Source organism: Candoia aspera, chromosome 1 (assembly GCF_035149785.1).
Source record: "Candoia aspera isolate rCanAsp1 chromosome 1, rCanAsp1.hap2, whole genome shotgun sequence".
Lineage (NCBI taxonomy): Eukaryota > Metazoa > Chordata > Lepidosauria > Squamata > Boidae > Candoia > Candoia aspera.
The window spans coordinates 316,320,857-316,348,171 of NC_086153.1; the positions used below are offsets into that span (position 1 = coordinate 316,320,857).

At 45.0% G+C, this 27,315-nt stretch overlaps 1 protein-coding gene across 1 annotated transcript in view; it reads left to right on the top strand.

The window, feature by feature from the left end:
• The window catches only part of AHNAK2 (AHNAK nucleoprotein 2), a 71,657-nt gene extending 48,626 nt beyond the window's left edge, over nt 1–23,031 (top strand). Inside the window, exons 7-9 of the mRNA XM_063289034.1 lie at nt 1,721–9,553; nt 9,692–14,384; nt 17,674–23,031. Coding sequence (XP_063145104.1) covers nt 1,721–9,553; nt 9,692–14,384; nt 17,674–21,329 — 16,182 coding nt within the window. The 3' untranslated portion in view covers nt 21,330–23,031. The remainder of the gene's footprint in view (nt 1–1,720; nt 9,554–9,691; nt 14,385–17,673) is intronic.
• The last annotated feature ends 4,284 nt before the right edge of the window (nt 23,032–27,315 follow it).

Sequence of the window (27,315 nt, forward strand, 5' to 3'; positions counted from 1 at the left end):
CTCTGCATTAGAGACCTTAATCCAGTGGCAAGGAGAATCATTACGACTGGAGACCTCTCCTGCTGCAGTGGATGACAAGGACATCTAAGTGTCTTGTTGTGCTCTTAGCACTCCACAGTGTCTGCTGGGCCTGCCTTCTTGACCATTGGACTGTTGATCAGTATCCTCCGCTCAATCTGCTAGGGCCAGATTTCACACACTGGGATAGACAAATCCCCTATCTCACCAAGAGTCAAAATACCTATCGGCTACCGTCACCTGGTTTGGCCCGTCTGCCAAGACAGTTTACTGGGGTGTGGCCGCTGCTCCAGCTACTTGGAGCCACTGGTGAGAGATGAGTACCAGGTGAGGACCTAAGGTGAAGGGGCAGCCCTAAATAGGGCACAGCAGGCCCCTCCACTAGAGGTGCTACCCCTCCCTGGACACCCCATTTCAAATTCCATTACATTTTGTTCTATAACTGGTAGCTTTTTATCCATATTAAACCTCTCCCTTAACTGTGCGTATGAAAATCATTGAAAAGTAAATACTTCTGCAGTCAGTTGTTCTGTTGATTTCATCTCAAGTTCTCAATTTTCCTATATTAGCAAATCTTGACATATTAACCATTTTTCTTTGCCTGCTGTTTCTTTTCTATAAAGTGCTTCTTGTGCTGAGGCCAATAAAGGTATTTTTGAGCACAGCCTAGGTTTATATCTGTTCCCTATTCTCAATATGGTATTCCTAACATAATGATTTTTGAACTCTATATTCACTTTAACTTTATCATACCATAAAAACCCATGCCACCTAAACCTCAGGCTGTGCTCTTCTAATTCTAACATTCTCTTATTTCTTAACACTAGCCATTCTTTCATCCAAACGAAACAGCGGGCTACAAAATAAAGTGTAAAGTCGGGCAATCCCAATCCTCCTTTGTATCTTGGAGAACTTTATATTTAACCCTTGGTTTCCAAAGAATGATAATTTGAGCTTGGTCATTTGTACCTCAAGTGAGAATTCTGGGTTAATTTGTTCTATGATTCATTTGTTTATTTTCTTGGCTATCCACAGTATTCTCAGGAGTCTTCTCCAATACCAAATTCAGAAGTATCAAAACTCTTTCTATCCTGCTTCTTCAAAGTCCAGGGCATATCTTAAGTTCCCCATATAACACTGATACTTACACAGCCACACCAATTGCTGTTTGGCTTCCAGGTGCAATTCAAGCTGCTGGCTGTCACTTTTAAAGTCCTTCATGGTTCAAGGCCTGGATATCTGCAGGACTACCTTCTCCTGAAGACAGCTGCCCACCTAATAACTCCTAGTGGAGATGTTACGTATCCCCTTGATCAGACACTAGCACCTATGGATGCTATTGAAGCATTCCTTTTTAGTCATTGCCCCCCTTTTCTGGAACAGTATTCCACCAGACATTTGGATGGTCCCATCCCATCTAATCTTCAGAAAGTCAGTGGCTTGTAGTTATTTTACCAAGCCTCAGGTGACAGATCCCTCTGGATGAGCAAGTTTTTAAATTGTGTTTTTAAATATTTTATTCCTGATGCCCATAATAGTTTGTACTGTATATTGTATTATTTTTAATTCAAATTACATATTTGGGGAGTTGATGATAGCACCCTATAAGCTTTGTAAATAAAAAATAAAAGTGATATAAATAATACACAGTATACATTTTTTCATAGATACACAAATTCATTTTAGAAATTGTTTTTCCTAGGGAAGGGATACATTGGAAATATCTGAGAAGACAATCTCAGAAGAAGATAAAACACACTTAATTGTAAAACAAAGAGTGGGAAGACAAAAAAGACCTAAAAAGGATAGACTCTCATGGCCAAAATTCCAGTCCATTAAGGGGAAGAAGATTTTGGGACACAGAAGATCTCGAAGTACATCAGATGCATATGAACATGGCATTCCAGATGTTTCTCCCACAAGCACAGATACAGAATCACAATTCCAGCCAGAGGAAATTCATGGAAAAACTAAAAAACAAAGCCAAAAGAAACTAAAATTTCCAACTATTGGATTCAAAATGTACAAAAGTAAACAAGAACCATATGAAGTAAATCCATTCAAAGAATATGAAAATGATACTAACATGGAACTCCCTGAAGTAATGACAGGAGAGGATACTACTTCATTGGATATAGATAGAAAAGCAAGAGGAAAACAAGAGCTAAAAAGAGATGTATCAGACACAATATTTCAACATCCACAACATATTAGAAAATACCCTGACGTTGAACTAACTATTACAACATCCAAAGACAAGAAAGCAAAATCCAGTATCGAATTTACAAAACAGGAACCTATAGTTCCAACATCACAGATGAAAACAGCAGTAATTCAAACAAAACATATTTCTGACTCTCAAACCAAAGTTTCACAAAATATTCCAAAAATAAGGAAAAAAAAGAAAAAAGATTCAAGAGATAAATCAGAAATTGAAACCCAATCTCAGAAAGAGGAAAAAGGAAAAGAAATAAATATTGCCAGCAAATGTACATTAACACATATTGAAGGTGCCAAACCAGCGATGGACATCAATTGGCCTCAAGTGGATATATCCCTTCACAAAGCTGACCATAAGGCTACCAAATCTGAACTGAAGATGGGAGAAATTGCTGCTGATATAAATATCTCAGTATCTGACTTAAAGTCCCCAACAGATCAGGCCATTTTGGGATTGCAAATTCCAGACCAAGAAACAAATGCTCAATCAGTAAAGATTCCTGTGGAGGGCTCAGACATTACACAAGAAGATGAGGATGGTAAGTTCAAAATGTTAAAGTTCCAAAAGCCCAAGTTTGGAATTTCACTGCCCAAAGGGAAAGGTGTCCCAGAAGGAGAGGTCACTCTGCCTTCCGTAGAAGCGGACCTCCCCAAAACAGGACTGAAAGCGGAAGTGACACTGCCGTCAGCGGACCTTGAAGCTGACATTAAGCTTCCAGGAGTGGAAGTGGAGGCCCCCAGCCTGGATGTGGAGGTCGGAGAGAAGGGCAAAATCAAGATGCCTGGAGTGAAGATGCCCAGTGTCAAGGTTGCCAAGCTCGTGGCGCCGGAAGTAGGGATCTCCCTGCCAAAAGTCGAGGCGGACATCTCCCTCCCCAAAGGAAAAGCTGAGCTTCCCGAAGGCGAGCTGGCCGTCAAAGTGCCGGAGGCTGGAGGCACCACCGAGGGTGGGGGGATGAAGATACACATGCCAAAGTTCAAGATGCCCAGCATGGGATTCTCCAAACCAGACATCAAGGGCCCCAAGGTCGACGTGGATGTCAGCATGCCTAAAATGGACATTTCTCTTCCCGAAACTGAGCTCCATGTTGCCAAACCCAAGATCGAGGCGGGCAAACTTGTGGGCGACATCAGCATCTCAGCCCCCGAGGTAAAGATTCCAACGGGCCAGGCCAGCCTGGACCTGGAAGCTCCTGACGTAGACGTAGAGGCCCCTTCCGGCAAGGTGGCCCTGCAGGGGCCCGACATTAAGATGGAAAGTGGCGACAGTAAGTTCAAAATGCCCAAGTTCCAAATGCCCAAGTTTGGAATTTCACTGCCCAAAGGGAAAGGTGTCCCAGAGGGAGAGGTCACTCTGCCTTCCGTAGAAGCGGACCTCCCCAAAACAGGACTGAAAGCGGAAGTGACACTGCCGTCAGCGGACCTTGAAGCTGACATTAAGCTTCCAGGAGTGGAAGTGGAGGCCCCCAGCCTGGATGTGGAGGTCGGAGAGAAGGGCAAAATCAAGATGCCTGGAGTGAAGATGCCTAGCGTCAAGGTTCCCAAGCTCAAAGCACCGGAAGTAGGGATCTCCCTGCCAAAGGTCGAGGCGGACGTCTCCCTCCCCAAAGGAAAAGCTGAGCTTCCCGAAGGCGAGCTGGCCGTCAAAGCGCCGGAGGCTGGAGGCACCACCGAGGGTGGGGGGATGAAGATACACATGCCAAAGTTCAAGATGCCCAGCATGGGATTCTCCAAACCAGACATCAAGGGCCCCAAGGCCGACGTGGACGTCAGCATGCCTAAAATGGACATTTCTCTTCCCGAAACTGAGCTCCATGTTGCCAAACCCAAGATCGAGGCGGGCAAACTTGTGGGCGACATCAGCATCTCAGCCCCCGAGGTAAAGATTCCAATGGGCCAGGCCAGCCTGGACCTGGAAGCTCCTGACGTAGACGTAGAGGCCCCTTCCGGCAAGGTGGCCCTGCAGGGGCCCGACATTAAGATGGAAAGTGGCGACAGTAAGTTCAAAATGCCCAAGTTCCAAATGCCCAAGTTTGGAATTTCACTGCCCAAAGGGAAAGGTGTCCCAGAGGGAGAGGTCACTCTGCCTTCCGTAGAAGCGGACCTCCCCAAAACAGGACTGAAAGCGGAAGTGACACTGCCGTCAGCGGACCTTGAAGCTGACATTAAGCTTCCAGGAGTGGAAGTGGAGGCCCCCAGCCTGGATGTGGAGGTCGGAGAGAAGGGCAAAATCAAGATGCCTGGAGTGAAGATGCCTAGCGTCAAGGTTCCCAAGCTCAAAGCACCGGAAGTAGGGATCTCCCTGCCAAAGGTCGAGGCGGACGTCTCCCTCCCCAAAGGAAAAGCTGAGCTTCCCGAAGGCGAGCTGGCCGTCAAAGCGCCGGAGGCTGGAGGCACCACCGAGGGTGGGGGGATGAAGATACACATGCCAAAGTTCAAGATGCCCAGCATGGGATTCTCCAAACCAGACATCAAGGGCCCCAAGGTCGACGTGGACGTCAGCATGCCTAAAATGGACATTTCTCTTCCCGAAACTGAGCTCCATGTTGCCAAACCCAAGATCGAGGCGGGCAAACTTGTGGGCGACATCAGCATCTCAGCCCCCGAGGTAAAGATTCCAACGGGCCAGGCCAGCCTGGACCTGGAAGCTCCTGACGTAGACGTAGAGGCCCCTTCCGGCAAGGTGGCCCTGCAGGGGCCCGACATTAAGATGGAAAGTGGCGACAGTAAGTTCAAAATGCCCAAGTTCCAAATGCCCAAGTTTGGAATTTCACTGCCCAAAGGGAAAGGTGTCCCAGAGGGAGAGGTCACTCTGCCTTCCGTAGAAGCGGACCTCCCCAAAACAGGACTGAAAGCGGAAGTGACACTGCCGTCAGCGGACCTTGAAGCTGACATTAAGCTTCCAGGAGTGGAAGTGGAGGCCCCCAGCCTGGATGTGGAGGTCGGAGAGAAGGGCAAAATCAAGATGCCTGGAGTGAAGATGCCTAGCGTCAAGGTTCCCAAGCTCAAAGCACCGGAAGTAGGGATCTCCCTGCCAAAGGTCGAGGCGGACGTCTCCCTCCCCAAAGGAAAAGCTGAGCTTCCCGAAGGCGAGCTGGCCGTCAAAGTGCCGGAGGCTGGAGGCACCACCGAGGGTGGGGGGATGAAGATACACATGCCAAAGTTCAAGATGCCCAGCATGGGATTCTCCAAACCAGACATCAAGGGCCCCAAGGCCGACGTGGACGTCAGCATGCCTAAAATGGACATTTCTCTTCCCGAAACTGAGCTCCATGTTGCCAAACCCAAGATCGAGGCGGGCAAACTTGTGGGCGACATCAGCATCTCAGCCCCCGAGGTAAAGATTCCAACGGGCCAGGCCAGCCTGGACCTGGAAGCTCCTGACGTAGACGTAGAGGCCCCTTCCGGCAAGGTGGCCCTGCAGGGGCCCGACATTAAGATGGAAAGTGGCGACAGTAAGTTCAAAATGCCCAAGTTCCAAATGCCCAAGTTTGGAATTTCACTGCCCAAAGGGAAAGGTGTCCCAGAGGGAGAGGTCACTCTGCCTTCCGTAGAAGCGGACCTCCCCAAAACAGGACTGAAAGCGGAAGTGACACTGCCGTCAGCGGACCTTGAAGCTGACATTAAGCTTCCAGGAGTGGAAGTGGAGGCCCCCAGCCTGGATGTGGAGGTCGGAGAGAAGGGCAAAATCAAGATGCCTGGAGTGAAGATGCCTAGCGTCAAGGTTCCCAAGCTCAAAGCACCGGAAGTAGGGATCTCCCTGCCAAAGGTCGAGGCGGACGTCTCCCTCCCCAAAGGAAAAGCTGAGCTTCCCGAAGGCGAGCTGGCCGTCAAAGTGCCGGAGGCTGGAGGCACCACCGAGGGTGGGGGGATGAAGATACACATGCCAAAGTTCAAGATGCCCAGCATGGGATTCTCCAAACCAGACATCAAGGGCCCCAAGGTCGACGTGAACATCAGCATGCCTAAAATGGACATTTCTCTTCCCGAAACTGAGCTCCATGTTGCCAAACCCAAGATCGAGGCGGGCAAACTTGTGGGCGACATCAGCATCTCAGCCCCCGAGGTAAAGATTCCAACGGGCCAGGCCAGCCTGGACCTGGAAGCTCCTGACGTAGACGTAGAGGCCCCTTCCGGCAAGGTGGCCCTGCAGGGGCCCGACATTAAGATGGAAAGTGGCGACAGTAAGTTCAAAATGCCCAAGTTCCAAATGCCCAAGTTTGGAATTTCACTGCCCAAAGGGAAAGGTGTCCCAGAGGGAGAGGTCACTCTGCCTTCCGTAGAAGCGGACCTCCCCAAAACAGGACTGAAAGCGGAAGTGACACTGCCGTCAGCGGACCTTGAAGCTGACATTAAGCTTCCAGGAGTGGAAGTGGAGGCCCCCAGCCTGGATGTGGAGGTCGGAGAGAAGGGCAAAATCAAGATGCCTGGAGTGAAGATGCCTAGCGTCAAGGTTCCCAAGCTCAAAGCACCGGAAGTAGGGATCTCCCTGCCAAAGGTCGAGGCGGACGTCTCCCTCCCCAAAGGAAAAGCTGAGCTTCCCGAAGGCGAGCTGGCCGTCAAAGTGCCGGAGGCTGGAGGCACCACCGAGGGTGGGGGGATGAAGATACACATGCCAAAGTTCAAGATGCCCAGCATGGGATTCTCCAAACCAGACATCAAGGGCCCCAAGGCCGACGTGGACGTCAGCATGCCTAAAATGGACATTTCTCTTCCCGAAACTGAGCTCCATGTTGCCAAACCCAAGATCGAGGCGGGCAAACTTGTGGGCGACATCAGCATCTCAGCCCCCGAGGTAAAGATTCCAACGGGCCAGGCCAGCCTGGACCTGGAAGCTCCTGACGTAGACGTAGAGGCCCCTTCCGGCAAGGTGGCCCTGCAGGGGCCCGACATTAAGATGGAAAGTGGCGACAGTAAGTTCAAAATGCCCAAGTTCCAAATGCCCAAGTTTGGAATTTCACTGCCCAAAGGGAAAGGTGTCCCAGAGGGAGAGGTCACTCTGCCTTCCGTAGAAGCGGACCTCCCCAAAACAGGACTGAAAGCGGAAGTGACACTGCCGTCAGCGGACCTTGAAGCTGACATTAAGCTTCCAGGAGTGGAAGTGGAGGCCCCCAGCCTGGATGTGGAGGTCGGAGAGAAGGGCAAAATCAAGATGCCTGGAGTGAAGATGCCTAGCGTCAAGGTTCCCAAGCTCAAAGCACCGGAAGTAGGGATCTCCCTGCCAAAGGTCGAGGCGGACGTCTCCCTCCCCAAAGGAAAAGCTGAGCTTCCCGAAGGCGAGCTGGCCGTCAAAGTGCCGGAGGCTGAAGGCACCACCGAGGGTGGGGGGATGAAGATACACATGCCAAAGTTCAAGATGCCCAGCATGGGATTCTCCAAACCAGACATCAAGGGCCCCAAAGTCGACGTGGACGTCAGCATGCCTAAAATGGACATTTCTCTTCCCGAAACTGAGCTCCATGTTGCCAAACCCAAGATCGAGGCGGGCAAACTTGTGGGCGACATCAGCATCTCAGCCCCCGAGGTAAAGTTTCCAACGGGCCAGGTCAGCCTGGACCTGGATGCTGCTGACGTAGACGTAGAGGCCCCTTCCGGCAAGGTGGCCCTGCAGGGGCCCGGCATTAAGATGGAAAGTGGCGACAGTAAGTTCAAAATGCCCAAGTTCCAAATGCCCAAGTTTGGAATTTCACTGCCCAAAGGGAAAGGTGTCCCAGAGGGAGAGGTCACTCTGCCTTCCGTAGAAGCGGACCTCCCCAAAACAGGACTGAAAGCGGAAGTGACACTGCCGTCAGCGGACCTTGAAGCTGACATTAAGCTTCCAGGAGTGGAAGTGGAGGCCCCCAGCCTGGATGTGGAGGTCGGAGAGAAGGGCAAAATCAAGATGCCTGGAGTGAAGATGCCCAGTGTCAAGGTTGCCAAGCTCGTGGCGCCGGAAGTAGGGATCTCCCAGCCAAAAGTCGAGGCGGACATCTCCCTCCCCAAGGGAAAACCTGAGCTTCCCGAAGGCGAGCTGGCTGTCAAAGTGCCGGAGGCTGAAGGCACCACCGAGGGTGGGGGGATGAAGATACACATGCCAAAGTTCAAGATGCCCAGCATGGGATTCTCCAAACCAGACATCAAGGGCCCCAAAGTCGACGTGGACGTCAGCATGCCTAAAATGGACATTTCTCTTCCCGAAACTGAGCTCCATGTTGCCAAACCCAAGATCGAGGCGGGCAAACTTGTGGGCGACATCAGCATCTCAGCCCCCGAGGTAAAGATTCCAACGGGCCAGGCCAGCCTGGACCTGGAAGCTCCTGACGTAGACGTAGAGGCCCCTTCCGGCAAGGTGGCCCTGCAGGGGCCCGACATTAAGATGGAAAGTGGCGACAGTAAATTCAAAATGCCCAAGTTCCAAATGCCCAAGTTTGGAATTTCACTGCCCAAAGGGAAAGGTGTCCCAGAGGGAGAGGTCACTCTGCCTTCCGTAGAAGCGGACCTCCCCAAAACAGGACTGAAAGCGGAAGTGACACTGCTGTCAGCGGACCTTGAAGCTGACATTAAGCTTCCAGGAGTGGAAGTGGAGGCCCCCAGCCTGGATGTGGAGGTCGGAGAGAAGGGCAAAATCAAGATGCCTGGAGTGAAGATGCCTAGCGTCAAGGTTCCCAAGCTCAAAGCACCGGAAGTAGGGATCTCCCTGCCAAAGGTCGAGGCGGACGTCTCCCTCCCCAAAGGAAAAGCTGAGCTTCCCGAAGGCGAGCTGGACGTCAAAGTGCCGGAGGCTGGAGGCACCACCGAGGGTGGGGGGATGAAGATACACATGCCAAAGTTCAAGATGCCCAGCATGGGATTCTCCAAACCAGACATCAAGGGCCCCAAGGCCGACGTGGACGTCAGCATGCCTAAAATGGACATTTCTCTTCCCGAAACTGAGCTCCATGTTGCCAAACCCAAGATCGAGGCGGGCAAACTTGTGGGCGACATCAGCATCTCAGCCCCCGAGGTAAAGATTCCAACGGGCCAGGCCAGCCTGGACCTGGAAGCTCCTGACGTAGACGTAGAGGCCCCTTCCGGCAAGGTGGCCCTGCAGGGGCCCGACATTAAGATGGAAAGTGGCGACAGTAAGTTCAAAATGCCCAAGTTCCAAATGCCCAAGTTTGGAATTTCACTGCCCAAAGGGAAAGGTGTCCCAGAGGGAGAGGTCACTCTGCCTTCCGTAGAAGCGGACCTCCCCAAAACAGGACTGAAAGCGGAAGTGACACTGCCGTCAGCGGACCTTGAAGCTGACATTAAGCTTCCAGGAGTGGAAGTGGAGGCCCCCAGCCTGGATGTGGAGGTCGGAGAGAAGGGCAAAATCAAGATGCCTGGAGTGAAGATGCCCAGTGTCAAGGTTGCCAAGCTCGTGGCGCCGGAAGTAGGGATCTCCCAGCCAAAAGTCGAGGCGGACATCTCCCTCCCCAAGGGAAAACCTGAGCTTCCCAAAGGCGAGCTGGCTGTCAAAGTGCCGGAGGCTGAAGGCACCACCGAGGGTGGGGGGATGAAGATACACATGCCAAAGTTCAAGATGCCCAGCATGGGATTCTCCAAACCAGACATCAAGGGCCCCAAGGTCGACGTGGACGTCAGCATGCCTAAAATGGACATTTCTCTTCCCGTAACCGAGCTCCATGTTGCCAAACCCAAGATCGAGGAGGGCAAACTTGTGGGCGACATCAGCATCTCAGCCCCCAAGGTAAAGATTCCAACGGGCCAGGCCAGCCTGGACCTGGAAGCTCCTGACGTAGACGTAGAGGCCCCTTCCGGCAAGGTGGCCCTGCAGGGGCCCGACATTAAGATGGAAAGTGGCGACAGTAAGTTCAAAATGCCCAAGTTCCAAATGCCCAAGTTTGGAATTTCACTGCCCAAAGGGAAAGGTGTCCCAGAGGGAGAGGTCACTCTGCCTTCCGTAGAAGCGGACCTCCCCAAAACAGGACTGAAAGCGGAAGTGACACTGCCGTCAGCGGACCTTGAAGCTGACATTAAGTTTCCAGGAGTGGAAGTGGAGGCCCCCAGCCTGGATGTGGAGGTCGGAGAGAAGGGCAAAATCAAGATGCCTGGAGTGAAGATGCCTAGCGTCAAGGTTCCCAAGCTCAAAGCACCGGAAGTAGGGATCTCCCTGCCAAAGGTCGAGGCGGACGTCTCCCTCCCCAAAGGAAAAGCTGAGCTTCCCGAAGGCGAGCTGGCCGTCAAAGTGCCGGAGGCTGGAGGCACCACCGAGGGTGGGGGGATGAAGATACACATGCCAAAGTTCAAGATGCCCAGCATGGGATTCTCCAAACCAGACATCAAGGGCCCCAAGGTCGACGTGGACATCAGCATGCCTAAAATGGACATTTCTCTTCCCGAAACTGAGCTCCATGTTGCCAAACCCAAGATCGAGGCGGGCAAACTTGTGGGCGACATCAGCATCTCAGCCCCCGAGGTAAAGATTCCAACGGGCCAGGCCAGCCTGGACCTGGAAGCTCCTGACGTAGACGTAGAGGCCCCTTCCGGCAAGGTGGCCCTGCAGGGGCCCGACATTAAGATGGAAAGTGGCGACAGTAAGTTCAAAATGCCCAAGTTCCAAATGCCCAAGTTTGGAATTTCACTGCCCAAAGGGAAAGGTGTCCCAGAGGGAGAGGTCACTCTGCCTTCCGTAGAAGCGGACCTCCCCAAAACAGGACTGAAAGCGGAAGTGACACTGCCGTCAGCGGACCTTGAAGCTGACATTAAGCTTCCAGGAGTGGAAGTGGAGGCCCCCAGCCTGGATGTGGAGGTCGGAGAGAAGGGCAAAATCAAGATGCCTGGAGTGAAGATGCCTAGCGTCAAGGTTCCCAAGCTCAAAGCACCGGAAGTAGGGATCTCCCTGCCAAAGGTCGAGGCGGACGTCTCCCTCCCCAAAGGAAAAGCTGAGCTTCCCGAAGGCGAGCTGGCCGTCAAAGTGCCGGAGGCTGGAGGCACCACCGAGGGTGGGGGGATGAAGATACACATGCCAAAGTTCAAGATGCCCAGCATGGGATTCTCCAAACCAGACATCAAGGGCCCCAAGGTCGACGTGGACATCAGCATGCCTAAAATGGACATTTCTCTTCCCGAAACTGAGCTCCATGTTGCCAAACCCAAGATCGAGGCGGGCAAACCTGTGGGCGACATCAGCATCTCAGCCCCCGAGGTAAAGATTCCAACGGGCCAGGCCAGCCTGGACCTGGAAGCTCCTGACATAGACGTAGAGGCCCCTTCCGGCAAGGTGGCCCTGCAGGGGCCCGACATTAAGATGGAAAGTGGCGACAGTAAGTTCAAAATGCCCAAGTTCCAAATGCCAAAACTGGGAATCTCACTGCCCAAAGGGAAAGGTGTCCCACAGGGTGAGGTCACTCTTCCTTCCGTAGAAGCGGACCTCCCCAAAACAGGACTGAAAGCGGAAGTGACACTGCCGTCAGCGGACCTTGAAGCTGACATTAAGCTTCCAGGAGTGGAAGTGGAGGCCCCCAGCCTGGATGTGGAGGTCGGAGAGAAGGGCAAAATCAAGATGCCTGGAGTGAAGATGCCTAGCGTCAAGGTTCCCAAGCTCAAAGCACCGGAAGTAGGGATCTCCCTGCCAAAGGTCGAGGCGGACGTCTCCCTCCCCAAAGGAAAAGCTGAGCTTCCCGAAGGCGAGCTGGCCGTCAAAGTGCCGGAGGCTGGAGGCACCACCGAGGGTGGGGGGATGAAAATACACATGCCAAAGTTCAAGATGCCCAGCATGGGATTCTCCAAACCAGACATCAAGGGCCCCAAGGTCGACGTGGCCATCAGCATGCCTAAAATGGACATTTCTCTTCCCGAAACTGAGCTCCATGTTGCCAAACCCAAGATCGAGGCGGGCAAACTTGTGGGCGACATCAGCATCTCAGCCCCCGAGGTAAAGATTCCAACGGGCCAGGCCAGCCTGGACCTGGAAGCTCCTGACGTAGACGTAGAGGCCCCTTCCGGCAAGGTGGCCCTGCAGGGGCCCGACATTAAGATGGAAAGTGGCGACAGTAAGTTCAAAATGCCCAAGTTCCAAATGCCCAAGTTTGGAATTTCACTGCCCAAAGGGAAAGGTGTCCCAGAGGGAGAGGTCACTCTGCCTTCCGTAGAAGCGGACCTCCCCAAAACAGGACTGAAAGCGGAAGTGACACTGCCGTCAGCGGACCTTGAAGCTGACATTAAGCTTCCAGGAGTGGAAGTGGAGGCCCCCAGCCTGGATGTGGAGGTCGGAGAGAAGGGCAAAATCAAGATGCCTGGAGTGAAGATGCCTAGCGTCAAGGTTCCCAAGCTCAAAGCACCGGAAGTAGGGATCTCCCTGCCAAAGGTCGAGGCGGACGTCTCCCTCCCCAAAGGAAAAGCTGAGCTTCCCGAAGGCGAGCTGGCCGTCAAAGTGCCGGAGGCTGGAGGCACCACCGAGGGTGGGGGGATGAAGATACACATGCCAAAGTTCAAGATGCCCAGCATGGGATTCTCCAAACCAGACATCAAGGGCCCCAAGGTCGACATGGACGTCAGCATGCCTAAAATGGACATTTCTCTTCCCGAAACTGAGCTCCATGTTGCCAAACCCAAGATCGAGGCGGGCAAACCTGTGGGCGACATCAGCATCTCAGCCCCCGAGGTAAAGATTCCAACGGGCCAGGCCAGCCTGGACCTGGAAGCTCCTGACATAGACGTAGAGGCCCCTTCCGGCAAGGTGGCCCTGCAGGGGCCCGACATTAAGATGGAAAGTGGCGACAGTAAGTTCAAAATGCCCAAGTTCCAAATGCCAAAACTGGGAATCTCACTGCCCAAAGGGAAAGGTGTCCCACAGGGTGAGGTCACTCTTCCTTCCGTAGAAGCGGACCTCCCCAAAACAGGACTGAAAGCGGAAGTGACACTGCCGTCAGCGGACCTTGAAGCTGACATTAAGCTTCCAGGAGTGGAAGTGGAGGCCCCCAGCCTGGATGTGGAGGTCGGAGAGAAGGGCAAAATCAAGATGCCTGGAGTGAAGATGCCTAGCGTCAAGGTTCCCAAGCTCAAAGCACCGGAAGTAGGGATCTCCCTGCCAAAGGTCGAGGCAGACGTCTCCCTCCCGAAAGGAAAAGGTGAATTGTCTGATGGTGAGGCTGCCATCAAAGTGGCAGGAGCAGAAGGTAGTCATGAGAAGGGCAGGATGAAAATTCACATGCCAAAGTTCAAGATGCCCAGCATGGGATTCTCCAAACCAGATATCAAGGGACCCAAAATCGATGTGGACGTCAGCATGCCTGATGTGCACGTTTCTCTTCCAACAGCTGAACTTAGCACTATGAAACCAGATCTGAAGACTGATGAACTTGCAGCTGACATCAGCATTTCACAGTCAGATATAAAGATACCAACTGGTCAGGCCACACTGGAACTAAAAGCTCCCGATGTAGTAGTAGAGGCTCCTTCTGGTAAGGTTGATGTGGAGGGGAGCGAAGTGAAGGTTGACAGTGGAGATAGTAAGTTCAAAATGCCAAAGTTCCAAATGCCCAAGTTGGGAATCTCTCTTCCCAAAGGGAAAGGCATCCCAGCTGGAGAGATTACCTTACCTTCCATGGAAACAGATGTCCCCAAACCAGGACTGAATGCTGAAATCCAAGCACCCTCTGCCAGTCATGAAGCTGACCTAAAGCTGCCAGAAGTAGAGATTGGGGGCTGCAGCCTGAACATGGAAGTTGGAGAGAAGGGCAAAGTCCACATTCCTGGAGTCGAGATGTCTAGTGCCAAGATTCCCAAGGTCAAAGCTGCAGAAATAGAGATCACTCTGCCAAACGTCGAGGCAGACATCTCCCCTCCCAAAAGAAAAGCTGAAGTGCCCGAAGCCGAGGTGGCCTTCACTGTGCCAATAGCAGAAGTGAGCCATGAGAAAAGCAGGGTGAAAATGCACATGCCAAAGTTCAAGATGCCCAGCATGGGATTCTCCAAACCAGATATCAAGGGACCCAAAGTCGACGTGGACGTCAGTATGACTGACGTCTCTCCAAAAGCTGAGCTCAGTACTATAAAATCCGGGCTTAAGACAGACAATCTTGAGGGCAGCATCAGAACAGCAGCACCTGAAGTAAAGATTCCAGGTGTCCCAGTCACTGTGGAACTAAAAGCTCCCGACATAGGCGTACAGGATTGTTCAGGTAAGGTTGTTGTGGAGGGGAGTGTTAATTAAGCTTGATGGTGGGGATAGTAAATGCCAAGGTTTCAAATGCCCAAACTGGAATTTCACTTACCAAGGGGAAAAGTGTTACACAGAGAGAAGTCACCTTAACTTCCTTAGAAGCAACCCACCCAAAAGCAGGGCTGGAAACTGAAATCTCAATGCCTTCTGCTGATCCTGAAGCTGAAATAAAGCTGCCAGAAGTGGAATTGAGGGGCCCAGGCTGGATGTGGAGGTCAGAGAGGAAAGTGAAAGCAAAATTGTAAGAAATTAAAACATTTTACATGTTTTATGGCTTTAATTGTTAATTTTATTGTAAACCATCCAAATAAATAAATAAATAAATAAATAGTCTGGAATCAAGGTGCCTAGCATCAAGGTCCCTAACTGAAGGCTCCAGAAGTAGGGATCTCCCTGTCAAAAGTTGAGGCAAATGTCTCCCTTCCCAAAGGAAAAATGGAGCCCCCAAAATCAAGGCCAACATCAGAGTGTCAGAGGCTGAAAGCATAGAGGGAAGCAAGATGAAAAGACACATGCCAAAGTTCAAGAAGCCCAGCTTGGGATTCTCCAAACCAGACAGTAAGGGGCCCAAAGTCATCGTGGACATTAGCATGCTTAAAGTGGACGTGTCTCTTCCTGAAGCTCAGTTCAGCATCATCAAACCTTAGCTGAAGATGTTAGAACTCAGGGCTGACATCAGAGTTTTAGCATCTGATGTAGAGATTCCAAAAGGCCAGGTGATCATGGAACTGAAAGCTCCTGACCTAGAAGTGGAGCCACCATTTGGCAAGGTCTCTATGCAGGGGGCCAAGGTTAAGCTGGAAAGTGGGGCTAGTAAGTTCAAAATGCTAAAGTTGGAAATTTCTCTTTCTAATGGGAATGTTGCAATGAAGGAAAAAGTCTCCTTGCCTTCAATAGAAGCAGATGTGCCCAACCAGGTTTGAAAGCTGAACTTGCAATGTCAGCTGTTAATTGTAATGCTGATTTCATGAGTTATTCATCTCATGTTGTACGTACTGTAAATCTTCAAGTTGGAGTGTATCTGTGCCATCATTCAAAAAATCTGAAATTCCTAATATGATATTTACTCACCCAAAGTAGCTGCTGACTTCTCAGCCTTGGATAAGTCCATTCTGAACTTAGGTACAGATGTTCCTTATTCTGAAGATGATGATTGGATTCTAACATTGAAAATAGTTCTAGATCATCAGGGAAATCTTTGAAAAAGAGAGGTAGTAAATTTAAAATGCCTAAGTGTATTATTTCTTCTTTTGGGAAATCTTCCTCCTACAAAACTGACATTGCGTCTGAAGGAAACATTGTAAGACCAGAATTGCAAGTTGTTCCTGCTGCATTATATGTACTGTCAATGTAGTTTTATCTGTAAGTGTCAAGGAACTTAATTATCAGAATTAACTTAGTTGGGAAAAGTCTGATACAAGAGTTCCTGAAGTCAACATGGATATTTTTGAATCTCACAGTTATGTTCGTGGGTTAAATATCAGTTTACCTAATTTTGGTTTTTCAAAGATTGAAATAGCTCCTTCTAAAACTGACAAGAGTGAAAGCTTGCTTAATAGCAATATTATTCTAAGTATCCAACGGTGTCTCAGGAATCTGAATTTGAAATTGGCACTGATGAATCTGGCTGTGACAGGCAAGATTTGACTTAACTCCTATTGACTATTCACATTTAGGAGCTAAAGGTATATCAGCTGATTCTGATTTTAGTGCAGCTGAAAGAAATGCTGATTTTTCAAAGGGAAAGATCAAAATGTCTGCAAGATTGATATTGATATTTCTGATGTAAATTCTGATATGCAGATTTTAAATGTCAGATAATCTGAAACCTCTGAAGTAGTGGCCAGGTGCTTCCGATCTAAATACAGATTTCATCAATGAAAGATTCCCACGTGCTGAAATCCAGCATTAAAAGTTCAGAGATAGATATTGTCCTTCCATCTGCAGATAATTTCTATTGCAGAATCAAATGCTAAGATCTAAGCAGCAAAGATATAAGAAGTGAAATTAATGAAAAAGACGTAAGAAAAAGAAAATAAATTTAAGATGTCAAAATTCAAAATCCACCTAGCTGGTCTCCAAAAAAGAATCTAGTGTTTCAATTGATATTAATGCAAGCAGAGAAGATCCCTCATTTACAGTTTCAACAAATGAAATAGAACAGAATAGGTGCTGGTTGTCACCTTTAAAGCCCTTCATGGCTTGGGACTGGGTTACCTGAGGGACGGTCTTTTCCCAGTTAGTTCTTCCCATCCAATCCAGTCCAGCAGGATGGGCATGCTCCAGGTCCTGTCAGCCAAGGAATGTCGGCTGGCAGGGACCAGGAAGTGTGCCTTTTCTGCTGCGGCACCTGCCCTCTGAAACATTCTCCCTCCGGATGTTAGGATGGCCCCAACCCTGTTGGCTTTCCGGAAGGCTTTGAAAACCTGGTTTTGTGCCTGGGCCTGGGGCCCTGAGTGTGGGAAGGACTCCATTGCATGGTTATGTTAACACCATGGCTTTTAGATCGCTCGGCTGTATTTATATTTATTTTTAATTTTTTGTTATTGTTTTTATTGTTTTATATCATGACTGTTTTTATTGTTGTTAGCCGCCCAGAGTCACTAGTTTGAGATGGGTGGCAATATAAATTGAATAAATAAATGAATTAAAACTGACTGTGGAGGAAATGCAGGCCATACTGCAGACCTAGAGGGCCATATGCATATTGATAATGATAGTGAGAAAAGGACTATTAGAAGGCCACATTTTAGTTTGCCAAAAATATCTCTTCCAAATATGAAAGGTCATAAAGCTGAAATTCTGGTGCTGTCATGGAACAATAACATGACAGTGTCTGTTTCTGAGGAAGAAAAAGATATTTCATAAGCAATATCAGACAAGGAAATCATCAACAATTAAATTTTTTAAAAAGCCATTAAAATGACCAAAGTTAAAGTCCCAAGCATAGAATATTTAGACCAGCAATTAAAGCTCCTATAGTAGATATGGGTTTACCTGAAGTCACACGTCCTTCACTTGATGTCAGTTTTTCAAAACCAGAATTATAACCAGATGATGTTGATGATAGAAATTATAAAGGAGTGGCAGGAATTAAGGTCCTAAACGAAAATAACAGGAGTTGGAGTAGAAAGACTGTCTACTGAAATATCTGTAGATGGAACAGAAATTAAAAACTAAAGGTGTGCATAAGAAAATAAAAAGGGTTAAATATCAAATGGCTAACTTTGGGATCTCATTTTCTAAAGGAAAAGTTCCAGATACCGATATTGGCCTACCCAAGGACATTGATGTTCCCCAGCTGAAAATAACAACAGATATTACTGATATTGCAGTGGAAGTTCCAACATTTGAAATGGAGTCTGGTGTACCTGGTGAAAAAAAGAATGTTTTGGAAGAGAAAATAAAAATGCCCCAAATCCTTAGAGTTGATGTGAAGACTGGAGCAGTGGACATACCACCTGTCGATGTTTCTGTTGCACAGTCAGAGGTAGGCACTCAGGATTTACATGCTGCAGCTAAAGAGCCAGAAACTAAGGGAGAGATAAAGTCAGGAAGTTTAGATGGAGAAGAAAAAGGACATTTTAAAATGCCAAAATTCAAATTACCGTCATTGAGCTGGTCACCTAAAAAGGAAGCAAGCCTTAAAACAAATATAAAAGAACTTCTGGAAGAATCCAAAGTGGCCATCACATCAGATGATACAGGCACAGAACCAAAAGTAAATCTTTCAGAAGATCAAGGAGTTCATATTGACCAAAGTATAGAAATAGCCACAAGAAAAGGTCAGGTGAAGAGACCTCATATAATTATGCCCAAAATCTCACGGTCTAAGGCAAAGCTACCAAAAGCAGAGGTGGATATAGTAGTGGAAGGTGAGGGAGCTTCAGTACAAATACCTGACATAGAAAACAGTTTTACTACAAGAAAAGTAGAAGAAACAGAAATAAGTGTAAAAATATTGAAAGATGAAATCAAGGAAGAAATCAAAATGTTCCAGACAGATACAGATATTAATTTATCCAGAACTGATATTAAGGTGCCCCTGACAAAAAGTTCATTTGAACAGAAGAGTTTAGAAACAGGGTTCAAAGGTGACGTTTATATGGACAATGCAAGTATGAAATCTGATGGTACAGAGGGGAAATTTAGCATGCCAAAACTCAAAATGCCAGAGTTTGGAATTTCACATCAGGAAAGTGATGTGTCCGGCAGTGGAATCACTTTACCAAAAACAGAGTCTGATGTCTCTCAGTTTCAAACGACAACAGAATCTGATAAACTTGGTAGAAAAGCTCAGCCCTTAGACGTTAAAAATTATGAAGCAAATTCTGAAGAAATTCAGACTGAGGAATCTCAGAGTTGGTTTAAAATGCCAAAATTCAAAATGCCTTCATTTGGCCGAACATCTTCAAAGACAAAAAAAAGTGATGCTGAAACTGAAGACAGCACTGGAAAAGCTCTTGTCACTGAATTACAAGTTGAAGTAAAATCTCCTAAAGTTGTAACCACATCTCCCCATGTGGAACTTGACATTGGAAAAGACATTGTAGAACCAAAAGTCGTGCTTCCTCAAGAGGATATTATAATACAGAAAGAAAAACAGCCTAAGACTGACCTGTTAGTGGGTGAAGGCAGTTTTTTACAGTCCTTAGAAAAGGCTGGCAGGAAACTTAGTGACCTGGAGATTAAAACGTATGCTGATGTAGTTAAACATGGTGCAGAAGGACAAAGTTTGCAAATACATAAACCTGAATTCATTGGCCCTACATCAGAAATCACTGTCCCAAAGATGGATATTGATATAAACATCCCTAAAAGTGAGATGACCCTTCAGCAGCACAAAGTCATATTAGACACTATGGAAGTAGCTGAAGTACCATCTACTGAAATTACTATGGGAAGGAAAATTGATCCTACTATTACAGACACAGAGCCTCTGCAAAGTCTTGATACACAACCTGAAGAGATGGGGAGTGAAAAGAAGTCACCAAAAAAGGATACTCAGGGAAAAGAAAGTATATTCAAAATGCCAACATTCAGTGTGCCTTTGTTTGGATGGTCTACCACAAAGAGCAATGCCATTCTTCCCGGTATTGTATCTGACCTAGAAGAACCTGCTGTTGCTCTTTCCAAAGTTAAAATGGGTGTTTCAATCACTGATGAAGACTTTGAAATCATTGATTTCCCAACTGACAGCTTTGAAAAAGATTTACCCACAGAAGATGAAGTGAAAGCAGAAGAGAAACAGAAATCAAGTAAAACTAAAGCATCTAAATTCAAGATACCAAAATTTGCCAATTTGCACAGTAAATCTCAGGGTGCAGAAGTTCAGGTTGATCCACCAAAAGTGCAGACTGAGGTGTCACTAGTTAAACTTGAAGGAGAGATACCAGGAATCCAAGTTGAGGATAAAAAACCTGGAGATACAGAAGTAAGTTTCCATATTCCCAAATTCAAAATGCCCAAGTTCACACATAGAATTTCTGAAGGAGAAACACTGACTTCAGAAGAGACAATGGATATAAAATATACTACTGATGATATTTCTCAACTGCAGTTCAGGACTATGTCCCCTGAAGAAAAAGGAGATACAGGATATGATATTCAGAAATCAAAAGTCAGAATTACAACATTGTCTGAACCTGCCATTCAAAGACCACAAGTTGGAATTAAACTCCCATCTACAGACTCTCCTTTTGCAGATACAACAGTGTGCATACAAGTGCCAAAGGAATTTGGTGCTGAATTTCTTACAGAGAAAATAGATACCATAGATGGTAACATTCAAAAATCAGTAGCTAAAATTACAACACTGAGGGAGCCAGACATTCAAAGAGCACCACTTGAAATTAAACTTCAGTCTGACGATCCATTTAGTCCAAGTGCACCAGTGCAGGTTCAAGGATCATACACTGAAAGTAAAGAAATAAAGATGGAAGGTAAATCTACCTTTGGCTATGGTGATGACGCTGAAATACAGGAATCTTTCTCCACTCAAATAGTAAAAGAATCTGAGATTCTTCCATCGGAAGTTAAAACTGCTGCCTTTGGATTTTCACTTCTCAAAGTGAAAATCCAGGAATCACATGTGAGCTTACATACACCAGTCAAGTTATCTTCTACAGAATGTATGGAGGAAACATTTGAGGGTAAGGATCATCAACTTTCAGGTTCAGGAAAATCCACACAGAAGAGTGGTTTGGATGAAGTGAAACCATCTGGTAAAGATAAAGATATAACTTGTGAATTTACTGAAGGAGCATCTTCTGCTACAACACTGACAAAGCTTAAAGACTTTACAGTTGAAGTACAATCTTCTAGTGAGTTTGCAGAGAGTCATTCTGAGCCAATAGAGATATCTAAATCTGTAGAATTTGCAGAAGAAACTAAATTTACAAGTAGCACAGAAGAGCCCACAGATGAAAAAGAAAAACTTGACAGTAAGAGATCTTCTGGCAGATTTAAACTTTGGTTTCCAAGTATTGGGTTTTCTTCCACTGCTGATGACACAAAGTCAGATTCAAAACCTGAAGCTCAACAGGAAATTCAGTCTGATGATTCACTCATATTAGACAGTGATACTGCCAAACAAACTGAAAAAACAGGATGGTTTAGATTTCCCAAGTTAGGTTTTTCATCTCCAACAAAAAAGAGCAAGGAAGTGGACAAAGAAAAGGAAACAGATCCAAAAGAGGGAAAGGATGAAGAAAGTCCAACAGAAAAATCAGAAACTTTTTTTGATGCTCAGGAAACCTTATCACTCAAAGAGAAAGAAGAAAATGAAACCTCAGGTGACATACCATCAGAGCCCATTGTTTCATCTTCAGCAAGAACTGAATTGATACTCTTAGAGAAAGGGAAAGGTAAACCCCAACCTATTCCTGAAGACTCATCAAACTAAAATTGTTTCTTCCTCCATATAAATATATGTAACAATATTATATTCTGAAAAATACTTTTAAAAATCAGAAAATAACATTGCCTTCATTTCAGCAAACTAAACAGAATGTTACCTTAAAATGGTCTTTAAAATGCTTTATACTGCAGTAGTGTTTATAAGCTCATGGGAGAGTCTTTCGTGTCTTCACAGAAACATTTGTTAACCGCAATACGAAATACACGTATAAGAAAATACAGCCGGATCGTACCACTGATTAAAGATGTCCATAGTCCCAATGAAACCAACCATGATTTTTCTACTAATATCTATAGAGTTGTTCTCTCTTCAGATCTATTTAGAGGAACCAAAGCAAAGCAAGACATTAAATATACTTTTCTGAAAATTACAATGATTTTGTTTGGGATTATTTGCAGAAAGTAATAAGAAGCTAGTGCCGAGAGAAATAGAAATATATTTCTCCTTTTTTAGATTTTATTTTTTTAACTATATTTATGCTGCTCTCTTATGAAAAAAAAATTATCATCTTAGAATAGGTATACTCCAAAATCATTGTAAACTGTAGGTAAATGGAAATAAGAATGTAAATGTTATAGCAGTTATTCTTACTTTAAGACTTTGTTCACCCAAAACAATTAATTGATCAGTTAAAGATCTAGCAGCCAGATTTGCACCACATGCTAAATTTGCTTAGTTTTAAGCGTGGTTAATTTTTTTGTAATTGGACTGTGATGTGTACCCAACCCATTTGTACAAACCAAGAAAATGGGTCAATTCAGTAGCCAGCTGAAGCATGCTTTGTAAATAAAGCCTATCAGTCTTATCCAGTCCAGTTCAGGGGAATTATTGGGAGCTACAGAAATAGCATATATGTCATAAATCTAAGTTACCTACTGTGGTAACTTAGTGCCACATTTTCCAGTATATTGTGCTGGCAAAGCTTCCAACTGATAGCTATATCCTGAGCATTTACGTGCCAGAACAGCTTATCTAATTCAGGTTGCTTCTGAATTGCATTTTTTATCAAGGATCTTAACGCTGATATATTAAGATCTGTGTTGGTGCTCCATCTCATGGTCATCTGTGTGCATAGTAAACATTCACTCCCATGTTGCCACTAGATGGGAGTTTTCCAATACACTAAGCAAGAATTTAACACTTTCCTGCTTCTCTAGTTTCTTATCAGATACAGTAAAAATAACATCATTCATACAACATAACAGAATAATGCATTCAGTTTACAACATATTATGGCCAAGTAATAAAGTGAATTTCCCCTATTTTAAGTGCAACATTTTTAATCACCAAAAGGCAAGATTCATAAGATCAATCTACCTTGATAAAAAGAACCTTCTGAATCAAACAAGATGGTCCTAAATAAGGGGGTCTGAAGGGGTTTAATGTCAAGTACTTCAGTGTGACATGTTTGTAAACTGGAATTCAAGTGACTTGAGAAGGCAGTAATAGTGTGAGGTGTCATCTTTGAAGTACAAAGTACAAATAGAGGTTTTAAATGTTTCCTGGAGATGTAAATAGGTATTATTGGTTTCTGGATTATATGATTGCTTTTTATAAGTATACAGCTAACGAAGATGATACATACCTATTTAAAAATTATGCTTACTTATGACAAAAATGTAGAATATGTTCTGGCTATGCTCCTGATATGGTAATAAAAGCAGTATTGTTTGTATTGTGATAATCATTTTGATTCCGAAGTAATGCTATCCGAACTGGGATGTGCTTATCTGAAAGTCCAGGAAGTCTTAAATCCTAATGTGTTTATGAAGAGAAGCAGCATGTCCTGGATAGTGAATGGGAACCACCCTCCTTTAATTCCCCAGTACCATTTCTGTTGAGGGTATGAAAACCCACTGTTATATCTAACTGTAGGTAAACTGATTTAGCAGCCTCTCCCAAGAAATCAGTACGAAGTGTAGTTCTGTAAAGCAAACCTTGATCATGGGATTATTCATGCTTTTACCATTTGGGATTAGTAATTATGGTATCTATTTAAAAAAACCAGCTATTCATAGCAATGAAGTCAGGTTGAGAGGCCTGGTCCTCAGGAACATGAAGAGGACAGAACCCGATGCTCATCCTTCCCTTACAGAGTGATTTTAGCATTTACAGAAATGGAAGCATGGAATTTTGTTGCTGTTGTTTTAAACTACACAGACTGGCAAATTCCTCTGGATCATTCTGGTTTTGTTGGTTGGAGCTTTTTAGGTATAGAAGCTGGAGTGGTTCAGTATTTTAAAGCAGTGTTCTCAACCTCAGCAACTTTAAGGTGTGCAGACTTCAAATCCCAGAATTCCCCAGCCAGCACATGTCCCCCAGTTTTAAAGGAATGGGCCCCACAATCCTGAGCAGATTTCCCTCTGAAACAATAATGCAGTAATTCTTAAATTGTTCTAGAACATAACTTTGTGCTAGACTATATTACAGTACAAACTACCAAGTCCCTTATATCAGTGTTCGTAGGAAAAAAAATCAATTTTACCCTGTTCTTATATTACAGTGATAGAAAATTTCATTCTTCTTTCTCCATATAACTATGCTGTAAACCTGCTTTGAGTAAAAAGAATTAATTGATATACAGGCAAAAGATGCATATTCTTCCTGCTTGACCCCTTTTTCACAAAATTCACTTTCCCTCCCACGTATGCACCTTTTGTTTTTTTTTAAATCTTCCAATGGCACAAAATTTGGCTTTATTTTTTTAAGCCCTTACATGGGGTAGTGAACCTGGATCAAACCATTACTAGCCTACTCTAATAAAGAATAAAAATCAAGAACCTAGTGATATACTGTATTGTGAAATGTAGTCTTTGCATGTTCAAAAACAATTCTGTTCAGGTATAAAACAGCAAACTAACTTGGTGTCTGCTATGAATAATCTTTGTTTTTCATTAATTCAGCCCAGTGTTTTTCAGACTTCTGCACAATTATGGAACTATGTTGTTCTAAAAGTCTCCTTTAAGAAACTTGAAAAACAATAGGCTGCTGCTATAGTGAACAGCATAAAAATGCTGGAAAGTGTTTGGTCACTCTCATATGGGCCATGACACCAATATGGGCTGGAGCAGCAGTGATTAAGGACATCTATTTTGGTTCTCAAGGAGCTTCTGAATTTCATTTAGAACATTTTAAAAAATATATTTTTGACAGACATTTTGTAAACATCACAAATGAGATCCATAAATAATATGAGAGCTAGATCGCTGGAAGTTCTCTATGAGATACAGCAGATCTAGTTTTAGGACATCTGTAACATCAAAAGAAAGAGCATTAAGAAGTCAGGTATATGACAAAGCTAATATCTCTCTGAAAATGCTTTGAGCAATTCTATAAATTCATGCTTTTAGGGTCTTTCCAGCAGAAGACAAGAAAAAAAAATCTGGAAATGATAATGAACACAATACACTGCCTAACAACTTGGGACAGTTATATAAATAAATTAGAATTAACCACAATTACCACATAATATGCAATTTGAGAGTGCCATGAATTCATCCTGGAAATACATCTTTTGCAGAGAAATGATGCAATTCGTTCAACAGAATGAGCTATATGGGCAGAAAAGGGCCTGCTTTAAAGTTTGTTTCAGCTATGAACTCCCTGCAAGTGAAATAAAGAGAAAGTGTTATAGAAATATTGTTTGATACCATCTCTTCAGCTCAGTCAACCTTCTCTCTCTCAAGCTGGAAGCAAATGCTTCTTAATATTGTTCTTAAGATTCCCAGAAGCTATTGCTGTGCTATGCTATCTTCAGTGAATGTGCTTTTGCTGCCATGTGGGATTGTGGTGCTGGAAAGAATTATTAGGTTGAGGACTGTAATTTATTCTCAGTATTTGGAGGAAGGTTTCTACATTAACACTTTGAGAGGACTCTGCATTGTTAAAAGTTGCCTATTCAAGTTTTCTTTTCAGGTCTTCCCCTCCCTCATTTTGGTGTTGAAGTTCTCTACTCTAGGAATTTATAACTTCACTGGTAGAAGCCGAACAAAATGCAGGGTAACTTTCAGGAAAATAAAAAAATATTTCGGAAATAGGTAAAGATGGTTAAATAAAGAGCCTGCAGCAGAGTGAATGGGATTAAAATATATATTCGCTGCTCATTTAGCAACCACATTCCAGCAAAATGGTCGCTAAGCAAACCATGTGACAGAGAGAGAGAGAGAGAGAAAAAAACTGTGAAGATTGCTGGTTGCTGCTGTCTCATTCAGATAAAGTTCTCTCATGTTGCAATGCCACCCTCACTCTCACTCTGGTGTGAGTTGTCAGGCACAGAAATGTGGGCATAAGAGTGCGCACTTGTTGGAAAATTATTTTTTCACTACTGTTTACTACTGTTTATTACTGTATTTGAAAATGGTCGCTGAGGTAGTCGCTAAATGAGGTGTGGCTGTAAAAGAGATGAAATTATTTGGAATGAAACTAGAATGAGAAAATGCTGGAAGGAGTATTTTAGATATGTATGGAACAGATAATAATATAGTATGCTGAAGAGTGGAATGAAAACAAATGCTGTAACAAATATTAGTGTCAAAGAAAAAATGATGGAAAAGATGTAAGTGCTATCAAAGTGTCAAAAAGTGTAAATTGCAAAGATATAACAAGAAATGTTAAAATATGGATGGGGTGCAAATTCTTTAATATATCTGAAGGCTGCATCCGTATCTGACAATTGGAAGATGCTATTATCTGGCAGAATTCTGATCAAAAAGCTATGAGATGTGACAACAAGCAAAATTTGGGAAGTACCAGTATGCAACAGAGTTTCACTTTTCAGCCATTTGTTGAGGAATGAGTGTGAGAAAGAAAATTTATTGCATTTTTATTCATTTAGAGAAAGCATAAGATTAAGTAAATAGGCTTGAATTATGGAACTGCAAGAATATGGAGTTGCAGGTTAGCTGTTGAATACAGTAAGAGTAGCATATGATGAAGTGTAGATGAGATTAAACAAAGCTTAGTGAATGATTCAACACTGAGCAGGAAGCCACGGCTGTATCGTGCCCTTTTAATTTATTATATAAATGTGTCAGGAATGCTTATGAGAATATCAGAGGTATGTTGGCTTGGAATGTGTCTATATGTGTACTTTCCAATGTAAATGATGCTTTGTGGTTGGCTGAGAACCAAAATGATTTATAGTAAATTTAGATTGTGTGAGGCAATGAGGAATATGGAACTGAAAATGAATGTATGAAGGACCAAGGTAGTTGTGTTTGAGAGGGAAAATGAAATTAATTATAACAAGTTATACATAAATGACCAAAAATAGGCAAATTCGCGTACCTTGTTAGAATGTTTAATACATTTAGAAAAATGAATGAAGAAATTTTAAGATGTACGATTGCTGGTAGACAGATAGTGGATAGAATCTGGTGTGTTGTGGGGAATGAATGTTTGTCAAGAGAAGCAAAAGTGGCCATGTATAAAAGTGTGATTCTGTTCACTTTGTTATATGAAAGTGAGAGTTGGGGATGTCAGAGTACATAAGAGTAAGTTTAATGCAGTGGGAATGACGTATTTAAGGAGTGCAAGTAGTAAAACAAGAAAGAGATATTTATTTATTTATCTATCAAACTTTATCACTTTATTTATTTATCAAACTTTATTTATCAAACTTTATCACTGCCCATCTCCCCCACACGGGGGGACTCTGGGCTAGTTAGGAGTGAATGGGTGATGAATGAATGTGGACTGAAGACAATACTGGCCAGTTTGAAAGAAATACATTGAGATAGTTTAGTCACATAGAAAGAAGGAATGAGGATCAAATCACAGAACAAATACGTGAAGAAAGAGTGAATGGACCAAAACAAAGGAGAAGTCCAAGAAAGTTGTGGTTGGGGGCATTTGATGATATTCCCAAAAAGGTGAACAGTTTAAAGAAGAGAAGGCAATGTACAGTATGATGCAGTTTAGTGGAAGCACGGGTGGAAAGATTTGGAGAGGTGCAGCGAATGGAGTTAGTGTA